The sequence below is a fragment of the Galeopterus variegatus genome, unplaced genomic scaffold (genome assembly GCF_000696425.1).
Source record: "Galeopterus variegatus unplaced genomic scaffold, G_variegatus-3.0.2 Scaffold654, whole genome shotgun sequence".
Taxonomy (NCBI): domain Eukaryota; kingdom Metazoa; phylum Chordata; class Mammalia; order Dermoptera; family Cynocephalidae; genus Galeopterus; species Galeopterus variegatus.
In genome coordinates, this window is record NW_007726765.1 from 594,315 (window position 1) to 605,217 (window position 10,903).

The 10,903-nt window shown below is 43.5% G+C and overlaps 1 protein-coding gene across 3 annotated transcripts in view; it reads left to right on the plus strand.

Annotated features, from left to right (window-relative positions):
* The first annotated feature begins 235 nt into the window (after positions 1-235).
* Positions 236-10,903, plus strand: part of CASP7 (caspase 7, apoptosis-related cysteine peptidase) — a 46,190-nt gene continuing 35,522 nt past the window's right edge. The window contains exons 1-2 of one of the 3 annotated variants that reach the window (XM_008571025.1): positions 236-281; positions 9,787-9,896. In XM_008571025.1, coding sequence (XP_008569247.1) covers positions 9,787-9,896 — 110 coding nt within the window. In that variant the 5' untranslated portion in view covers positions 236-281. Of the gene's footprint in view, positions 282-895; positions 979-9,786; positions 9,897-10,903 lie in introns of those variants that run through there. The other 2 variants (XM_008571026.1, XM_008571024.1) reach the window with 2 other exon arrangements.

The following is a 10,903-nucleotide window of genomic DNA, read 5'->3' on the forward strand; positions in this document are numbered from 1 at the left end:
TTCGGGGAAGACGCGCGGCGGTCTGGGCCACTTCGCGTGAGACCAACTTTGCAGAACGCGCGGCCAACGTTGCAGAGGGTGCTCTACGGGGAAGACGCGCGGAGGCCCGGGCCAGTGCGTGAGGCCGACTTTGCAGGGGGCGCTCTCCGGAGAAGACGCGCGGCGGCCCGGGCCACTTTGCGTGCGTCCAACTTTGCAGGGGGCGCTCTCCGGGGACGACGCGCGGCAGCCAGGGCCACTTTGCGCGCTGTCAGCTTTGCAGGGCGCGCTCTCCCGGAGTGGTGAGCGCGGCCAATTCTGGGGGGCTCACTGTCCAGAATCAGGGGCGGTGCACGCAGCCCTTTGCGACCCCGCTTGTGGCCCTGGGAGGCTCCGCCCCCTGCAGCGCTGGGACTTTTACTTTCGTTTTCACTGGAGTAGTCCCAGACCCTCGCTGAAGAGGGACGGAAGCTGCCGCCAGTTCGGGCCGCCCAGCCGCGGTGGGAACGGTAACTTCGGGCCCCCGCCTCAGCTTGCGCCTCTCCCGCACGTCCGCCGCGCGCTTGCTCCCTCCTTTTCCCGCCCTCCTTCCTTTCCTGCCGGGCTCCCCCGCATCCCGTCCGCCCCCAGCGAGCGCAGTCTGGGAGAGCCGGGTTGGGTGGGGTGGAATGGCCCTGCTGGCTGGCGCTGAAACTTTGGCGAGAGGGCTCTTTGCGCCCCGATCACCGCTTGCTTTGCTCGGCTTGTCCTCCCTTCCCTCCTAGCCAGGGGCCTTGGGACACCGCGTACTATTAGGGATTTGGAAGAGAAAAAGGAATGGATTTAGAGGGAAGGAGGGCTCGTTATCTGGCACAGCGATTAACACAAGGGCTCCCTTGTCGGACAGGCCCGGGTCCCTGCGCACTTGCTTGCCAGAGGTGGGACCTTGGCCTTCTATGTGCCTGTCTGTTAAATGGGAATTACGGTGATCGCGGGCTGTTGCTGCCGGGACGAATGGAGGTGATTATAGCCGTGCCTCAATATGTTTGAGCTGTTGTCATCATTGTTGGGGTACCCTTGTTTCAGGGCTCTTGGAGGTACCTTGAAGAAGTGAAAAAAAAATTTAGACTCTTAGTTTGTGGACTCTTGGGCTGCAGGCGACCTTGCAACCTTTCATGATTATACTCAGCTTTGCAGTTTATGGGCAGTAAAATTACTTGTGGGTGGTTCTGGGTGTGTCATTCCGAGGTCTTTTCCTTCCAACTCCTGGGCTTACATGGCCGTGACTTCTGTTTACCTACAGGCTATTTCCTTCTTCTGTGACCATCATTCTGGGTACCACCCTGGCCTAGATTCACAATCCATCTTCAGCTACCTGTAAGCTGTGGGGCTTTGGGCGACTTACTTAACTTCTCTGCAGAAATCGAAGTTTCTTCTGCAAGATAGGGATAAAGGCTCCAGTCTCCTGGCCGTGCTGTGAGTCTCGGGTGACACAGTGAAGCTCTTGAGGGCCCAGCAGGGCCACCTTTCCTCCCTGCCAGAGATGAGAAGCAGAGGTCATGAGGGCGGCTTCTCTTTGAACCCTTTAGGGAGATTGTCTTTATTTGGGCAAGAAGTTGAGCACAAATTGTGTGATGTCACTTTTATTGAGGAAGCATCTGCAATTAGTCCATTTCCTCCCTCATTAAAAAAAAAAAAAAAGTTCAGGCAATAGCTGGGAGGCGATTTCCTACCCAGCTAGGTACCAGTTGCTCCAACGTGTGGATACTTTTTAAGCATGTTTAGAAATAATCACTAGGAATTTTTTGCACTCCCCACAAAAGCTGTTTAAAATATGGACATATTTAAAAGCTGTTTTAAAATATGGGGGAAAGTTGACAGTTGAATGACTCTTAGTCTTGCACATAGTGGTGATAATAGTGGATATTTATTGAATATTTAGAGCGTACCACACTGTGCCTAGCGTTTTATCTGCATTGTTTCATTCATCCTCACCACCACCTGTGATTTAGGCACTTTTTCCCACTTTGCGTGTGAGGAAACTGAGGCACAGAGAGGTTGAATACTTTTTCAAGGTCCCATGAATAATCAGAAGAGCTGATTCAACCCCAAATCTGCTGTTGGCCACATCTGGGCTCTCAGCCACCCTCCTGGGTCTCTTTGGTTCTGTGGTTTGTTCAGCAGTTTATTCCAACCACTGAAGGATTTAAAAATACTGTTCAGTTGTGTTTATAAAGAAATATTTATTGGGTGCCCGCCATGTACCTGACACTTCTGTGATTGGGGGAAAAAAGTGGGGGGGATGATTAAAATAAATTCTCAATCTGCAAACGGTTATAGTCCTGTGGATAATAGTAAGGCTAATAATAACAATAACGAATTGAGACTGAATATGTGCTTGGCATTGTGAGTGCTTTGTGTGCATCATATATTAATTTATTTAAAGAGAATTTAAACATGGGATAAGCGATATCCCTTCAATGACTGCTCTTTGGAGGCGGGACCATAAGAAGGGGACAGATACAAGAAAAAAATGCCAGGCGTGCCCTCTCTAGAAAGCATGGCAGAACTGAGATAGATCTGGACTTTCTTGGTGGGCTCTGAGGCTGAAAGGAAATAAGGGGTCCAAACCAAGTCTTGACTTACCTGAAATGATGTCACCAAGATCAGGCATCCCTATTTGGTCACAACCCTGGGCTATAATTGCCCTTTGGGTGTTTCTAAAAATTAAGTCCAGCCTCATAGAAATAAGAAAGCGACTGAATGCTTAGCCCTACAGATTTAGAAGAGTCACGTCCCACCACCACTGACTTAGGTTGTTAGAAGGGACACTTCCTGCACTCTAGACAGCGCTTAACATCAGCCCAGAGAGATGCTGGAGGTTTCAGACAGAAGACCTAATATTTGAAAGGAAGACGTAGTGTTTGGAGGGAAAGCTCTGCAGAGCCTCCCACCACTGAGTGATAGAAATCAGCCTGAATTTTACATCTCTGTAGCCGGCAAGGATGAGGAGTTTAAGCCGTACCCATCCTTCGATGGGACATTTCTGATGTTTAGAGAGTGCACGGTTCACTCTGTCTGCGTTGTGTCATCCCCTCCCTCTGCTTCCTCTTTGCAAATCTGAGGTCAGACATTTCCTTCCCTGAGAACTTTCCTTAATTCCTTTGAGGCTCATCGAGGTCCCCTGGTATGGCCACAAATTGCTTGCCCTCATGCTACGCATCACAGTTGCAGTTCAACATTTGTGCCACCCTTTTATCAGTGTCCATTCCCCAACATGGCAGGACCAGGTCAGTTTGCTCACAGTTGTATCCATGACTTTTAGCACAGGGCCTATACATTGGACTTCCAGTAAATAGTCACTGAATGAATAAAGAAGAGTCCCCAAAATTCTTTTCAGTGGTCCCAACAATATTAAAACAAGTGTTTGGGTTTCTCAGGAGCATTTTGGTTAGGGTCTAGCATTTTTTTTTAAACTGCTTTATTGAGGTATAATTAACACATAAAAAGCTATACATATATAATGTATACATCTTGAGTTTAGGGATAAGTATATACTCATAAAATCGTTACCATTGTCAACATATCTATCATCTACTAAAGTTTCCTCCCACCACCTTTACTATTACTACTCTGTGTGTGTGTGTGTGTGTGTGTGTGTGTGTGTGTGTGTCTGTGTCTGTGGTAAGAACACTTAACATAAGATCTGCCCTTTTAGCAAATTTTAAGTATATAATATGATATTGTTGGCCATAGGCATATGCTGTATAGTAGATCTCCTGAACTTATTCATCTTGCATAACCGAAACTTTGTGCCTTTTGACCATCACCTCCTCGTTTTCTTCTTCCCCCAACCCCTGGTGACAACCATTCTATTCTCTGCTTCTATGAGTTTGATTCTTTTTCACTTATAAGTGAGATCATGCAGTATTTGTCTTCCTATGTCTGGCTTATTTTGCTTAGCATAATGCCCTCCAGGTTCATCCATGTTGTCACAAATGGCAAGATTTACTTCTTTTTAAAGGCTGAATAATATATCATTGTGTGTATATAACCACATTTTCTTTATCCATTTGTCCATTATCAGACATTTTGATTGTTTCCATGTCTTGGCTGCATTGAACAAGGGAGAGAAGATATCTCTTTGAGATTCTGATTTCAATTACTTTGGATATATGTACACCCAGAATTAGGATTGCTGAATCATATGGTAGATCTATTTTTAATTTTTTGAGAAACCTCCATACTGTTTTCCATAATGGCTGTACCAATTTGAATTCTTACCAACAATGTACAAGGGTTCCCTTGTTGCCACATCCTCACCAATACTTGGACCCATTGGTTGTTCAGGAGTGTGTTGCTTAATTTTCTATATATTTGTGGACTCTCCAATTTCCCTCCTGTTGTTGATTTCTAGTTTCATACATTGTGGTCAGAAAAGATAAATGATATGATTTAAATATTTTTAAATTTGTTGAGATTGTTTTGTTGCCTAATATATGATCCATGCTAGAGAGTGTTCCATGTGCACCTGAGAAGAGTCTATATTCTGCTGCTGTTGGAAGAAATGATCTGTGTATGTCTGTTAGGTCCATTTGGTCTACAGTTTTGTTCAAGTCCACTGTTTCCTAATTAATTTTCTGTGTGGGTGTTCTATCCATTGCTGAAAGTGAGGTATTGAAGTTTCCTACTATTATTTATTCCCTACTATTATGTCTATTTCTTTCTGCAGTTCTGTTAATATTTGCTTTATATATTTAGGTGCTCTGATGTTGGATGCATATATATTTACAATTGTTATATCCTCTTAATGAATTGACCACTTATCATTATGGAGTGGCCTTCTTTGTCTCTTGAGATAGTTTTGATTTAAAGTATCTTTTATCTGATATAAGTACAGGCACTTCTCTCTTTTGGTTACCATTTGCGTGGAATCTATTTTTCTATCCCTTCACTTTCAGCATAGGTATGTTCTTAAATCTAAAGTGAGTGACTTGTAGGCAGCATATACTTGGATCTTGTTTTTTATCCATTCAGTCACTGTATGTATTTTGATTGTAGAATTTAATCTGTTTAAATTTAGGGTAATTACTGATAGGTAGGGAATGACTATTGCCATTTTGTAATTCTTTTCTGTTTTATAGTTTCTTTGTTTCTTCTTCTCTTGCTGTCTTCTTTTGTGATTTGATGATTTTTTTTTGTAGTGGTATGCTTTTTTCCTTTTGTCTTTATTTTTTGTATATCTACTATAGCTTTTTCTTTATGATTACCAACAGGCTTACATTAAACACCTTATAGTTACAACAGTCTGTTTTAAGTTGATAACAATTGTCTTAGTACATTTAGGCTGCTATAACAAAATACTAGACTGGGTAGCTTATGAACAACAGAAATTTATTTCTCATAGTTCTGGAGGCTAGAAAGTAGTCCAAAATCAAGGTACCAACAGATTTGGTGTCTACTGAAGGCTCATTTCCTGGTTTATAGATGACATCTTCTCACTGTGTTCTTACATGGTGGAAAGACATAAGACAGCTGTCAGGCTCCTTGTATAAGGGCGCTAATCCCATTCATGAAAGCTTTGCCCTCGTGACCTAATCACATCCCAAAGACCCCACCTCCTAATACTGTCACATGGGTGGTTAGGCTTCAACATGTGAATTTTGGGGGGACGCAAATGTTCAGATCATAGCAACAACCTCAATCACATGCAAAAACTCTACACTTTCATTCCCTCCTCCCACTTTGTGTTATTAATGTCACAGTTTATATGTTTTTATACTGTGTATCCATTAACAACTGTAGCTATAGTTTTTGAAGCTATATTTTTAATAATTTTGTCTTTTAACTTTTATAGTAGAATTAAAAGTGACTTACACACCAACAATATAGTATTTGAATATTCTGAATTTGACTATATACTTACCTTTATCAGTGAGTTTATACTTTGGTATGTTTTCATGTTACTAATTAGCTTCCCTTATTTCAACTTGAAGAACTCCCTTTAGCATTTCTTGTAAGGCAGGTCTACTGGTGATGAAGCCCCTCATCTTTTGTTTGTCTGGGAAAGTCATTTTCTCTCCTTTGTTTTTGAAGAACACCTTTGCCAGGTGTAATATTCTTGGTTGGCAGTTTTTCTCCTTCAGGACACTCTCTCTGGGCCTGCAAGATTTCTGGTGAGAAGTTTGCAGATGGTCTTATGAACAATCCTTTGTATGTGACAAATTACTTTTCTCTTGCAACTTTTAAAGTTTTCTCCTTGTCCCCAACTTTTAAGTTTGATTATAATATATCTCAGTGAAGATCTCTTTATGCTCAATCTATTTGGGGTTCTTTGGGTTTCATGAATCTGGATGTTTATTTCCCTCTACAGATTTGGAAAGTTTTCTGTCATAATTTCTTTAAATAAGTTTTCTGCCTCTTTCTTTTCCCTGTTTTTTTTGTTCTTGGATACCTATACTGCATATATTGGTTCACTTGATCATGTTCCATAACTCCTGTAGACTTTCTTCATTCATTTTCATCCTTGTTTTTTTTTTTTTTTTGGTTTGTTTTTGTTATGGTTTTTCTTCCTCTGGCTGGATAATTTCAAAAGATCTGTCATCAAGTTCTATGATTCTTTCTTCTACCTGATCAAGTCTGCTGTTGAAGCTGTCTGTTGAATTTTCAGTTCAGACATTGTTTTCTTCAGCTCCAAAATTTCTGTTTGGTTCTTTTTTTTATGATTTATATCTCTTTGTCGACTTTCTAATTTTGTTCATGTACTGTTTTCCTGATTTCCTTTTCTCTCTGTTTTCTGTTGCTAACTGAGCTTCTTTAAAATGATTATTTTGAGTTCTTTGTCAGGTATTTCATAGATCTCCATTTCTATGGGGTCAGCTTCTGGAACTTTATTTTGTTCCTTTAACAGTGTCATATTTCCTTGATTGTTTGTGTACCTTGAAGCCTTACGTTGTGTCTTTGCATCTGAAGAAGCCGTCACCTCTTCAATCTTTATTGACTGGATTTGAGAGAGAAGGACCTTCCCCAGTGAGCTCAGCTAGAGATTTGGGGGATCTCTCAGATCTTTTCTATGGATGTGCCCACTCCACACTTCTTGTTCCCCCTTAGAAAGGAAGTTTTAAGGATTGTGTGCTTTTTCTCAATCCTGCAAAGCCAGGCCTTGTGCTGAGAGCCTAGTGTTTATTTTTCCTAGAGCGCTGCCCTGACATTATCAAGGTTATATGCCTTCCCCAATCCAACAGAGTCAAGCTGGCTGCTAAGATCCACACCTGCTGTTGAGATCTGAGTACCATCTGTGGGTGCATGCAGGGTGCCATGCACTGAGGTGCTCATCTGCTAGTTTGAGGGGTTCACAGGCCAGTAATCCTGTGGGGTTCCTGGGAGGGCCTCTTGGTGGAGTCTGTGAGCTGGTTAGAAGGATCCACAGTCGTCTTTGGTGAACTGCACACTCATTGCTGTGTGCTCTAACCCCTTCTCCCTGATCTTAGCTGCTCCCAGATGATTAAGCTATCTGGTTTCCTCAGTGTTCTGAGTGGGGTGAGACAGAAGTGAGCTTCCTGGGCAGGTTCCCATAAGTTTGGGAAAGCCGAATGCTCACTTCACCCTTTCTTTCCCCTGTGGGAGAATTGTGAGCAGAGGAGGCCTCTCTTGGTGCTGAGCTGTGCTGCCTGGGGGAGAGCTGCTGTGCGTAAAGTGAAACTGCTCTTCAGTGCATCTGCTCTTGGGTGTTTTGCTCCACCAGGGTGCTGGAACCTCTCAATATACTCCTACAAGGGTATTCTCTTCTGTAGGTAGTTGCCAAAATTGGTGTCTCTGTGGAAGGATGTGGGCTGGAGCCTCCTATTCTGCTGTCATGCTGGTCTCCTCTTTCCTTCTTTCTTTATTTCTTTTTTTTTTAATAGTGGCCACATTGTTTTAACATCATCCATCCTAGATTTAGCCTTTAAGATTAACTTTAGCAAAAAGGCCAAGGCTTAATACCACATGTTGAAATTAGTGTCTGTTCTTGGTGGATTTTATGTAACTTCAACCTTTTAATTTCGAAAATATTTAAGTGAGTGCTTTGGTAATAGCAATCTAATTTGAGAGGTAACTAAGTTTATATGAAGGAGATAAAATTAAAACTATTCAGTGTTTCCTGTGAGCCCAGCCTTATTCATATCTCTTCTGTGGATGGGGTTATCTGTATTTTTGAGAAATTTTGGGTCCTAATCTGAAAAATCTGCCTCCCAACCAGAAACATGTTGGTGGCGATGGTAGGAAGGCTCATGATGCGCTGAGAAACAAGGCCATCTGACTTCTTACAGTCGTTGTAGAGACCGGGCCGTAGCACCTGCCCTCCCTCTCGTTTCTGTCTCCTCTGCCCAGCTCAACCTCAAGGAAGCTGGATGGTTACACCGTGATGCCACTTGCAGCTCAAAGCCACTAGGTCATTGCTTTGCCTTCTTGGACGCCTCCCCCTGAGCTGGATTCCTTCTCCTCCCCACCTCCAAAGTCATTACTTGTTGTGCCCTGGGACCCAAGATGTTCCATAAAATAGATGCCTTTTCATTTTCCAACCAAGTATAAGCATCCCTGGGTGAGCCCTAACAGGAGTACAGAACTGCACCTGACAACTGCAGCCCACTTGGTAAAGTTGCTCAGAGTTTGAGACCTGGAATTGGAGTCTGGAGAGGTTTCTCTTTGTTGCTGAAAGCTGATCCCTTCACAGGGAAGGAAACAGGACTTGATTTAGGAGAAATGATTCTAGTACTGGCTCTGCCTCAGACCAGCTGCATCACTTTTAGCTAATTCCTTTACCTTGGAGCATTCATTTCTTCCTGCCATCCATTCACTTAATGTTTATTTAGTAAGTACCTTCTGTGTGCCAGGCGCTTCTGCCAAGATGAATTTCCATTGTCCTATGGGAGCCAAGCAGTTATCAGAGTGCAAATAAATAAGACAAGTATAGGGCTGTGCAAGGAATGAAGATGGGGAGGGATAGGTAAAGGGCCAGGTAGTAAATATTTTTGGCTTTGTAGGACATAATCACTCAACTCAGCTTGTCAGAGAAGACAGCCATAGACAATATGTAAATAGAATGGGCATGGCTGTGTTCCACTAGAACTCTACTTACAAAAACAGGTGCTGGGCCATTGTGTGCTGACTCCCGTACAAGGTGATGAAGGGCCTTAAAATCCTAGGAAATGGGTTTAGATGTGAACTTTGAAATTGCCTTCATTTATTGATTTATTTTTTTGGCAGCTGGCACAGAGGAATTGTCCTTGGTGTTACAACACCATGCTCTTAACAACTGAGCTAACCAGCCAGCCCTAGATGTGAACTTTTAGATAATGTGGATCTCTTGAAGAGTCTTGAATAGGAAAATAATTTGCTGGAAATCTGTTTTGAGTAGAGCCATGTAAAATCATCAGAAACAGAAAGAGAGCTCATGCCCCAGGCTGTTGCTGTTTTTGACCCATATTTGAGCGATACCACGATACCACCCAAGGAATGATCGCCTTATGACCTGTCAGGAATTTAGGGGGAGGTTTATTGTTACAAACTTGACAGACTTTCCATAGTTTCTTGTACACAGTGAACATGTAACAAAATCATGGATGCTGGATTAGAAACTCCCTGAGGGCAAGGACTTTGTTTTCTTTGCTGCTGTGTATCCAGTTTCTGGAATGATGCCTGGTACAATAACCCTGGAGCTTAAATATGCAAACCTGCTCACACCCAGGCTTAATGAAAAACTGTCACCTAATGACATCATTTAAAATATCATAAGGCCAGTGATACTACTGAATACCAATTTTCTGGTTTGTTTTTTTCTCCTCCCAGATGGCAGACGATCAGGGCAGTGTTGGGGAGCAGGGAGCTGGGGATCCGGCAAGTAAAGATACAACTGATGCCAAGCCAGAACGGTTCTCATTTGTCCCATCACTCATAAGGTGAGTTTCCTTCATTGCTGTGTTAATCAGGGACCCTGGGCCACACGTCTGCCATCCTTCCCCACCCACGGTGAGGGGGATGTTCAGGGGAGGAGGTTCATGATGTGCATGGGAGGTTTCCATGGATCTTGCAGGTGCTATGTGACAACACTAGGGTCCCCTTGTGAACCCTTTTGTCTCTGGAGTGGGCCCAGGACTGGGGGAAACCAAGCTGTGGGGGTCTCCTGCTTAGCAGCTGTATGTCTGGGTAGCAGTTCCAAGGAATGAGGGCCTGTTTCCATCAGAGGTCATTTGCAGGCACCAACAGAACAGAACCTGGGCTGTTGATCCAGTTAGGACCAAGCTTGACTGAAAGGCAGAATCCACAGGCCAAGGGACAGGAGGTGTTGGGGGGAGACTCACTCCCACCCTTTGTCTTTAGAGGCAATCCACTGGCGGAGGGGAGGTGAGTCCTGTCCCCTGGTTCCCACCCTTTCTTTGCTTAAATTCAATTTTAAAATTCTAAATTTTACTTTCAATAATAGTAATTTCTGTTTCATTTATTTATTTATCAAACTCTTGAGTGCCAGCTTAATATTATTGCATTTAGTCCACATAATCCCAAGAGATGGCTCTGTTGTTATCACCATTTAACAAGCAAGGAAACTGAGGCACTGAGAAATTTAATACTTGCCTTTCTGATGACAGTTTAAATGGTCGAGCTGAGATAAGAATCCAGACACCACTCACTTAGAGGTTCTGCTGAGTTCTTTTCATTTAAAAGTGGAGACGTGGAGGGACGTGGAGAAACCTTGTATCTTCCCTTAACTTTGACCATGAATGGGCAGTGAGTGGAGCTTCCTGACGAGAGGCAGGAATCTCCCATGGGTCAGAAGCATCAGACTTCTTTGTATTTCCTAAGCCAAGTTCCACCTGGGAGGGAAAGCGAGGGGGATGAAGGTTGAGGTTAGGGAATGCTTCCAGGTAGCGCTCAGGAGGGGAAGAGCTGGGCGGTGGGGGGGGGGGGG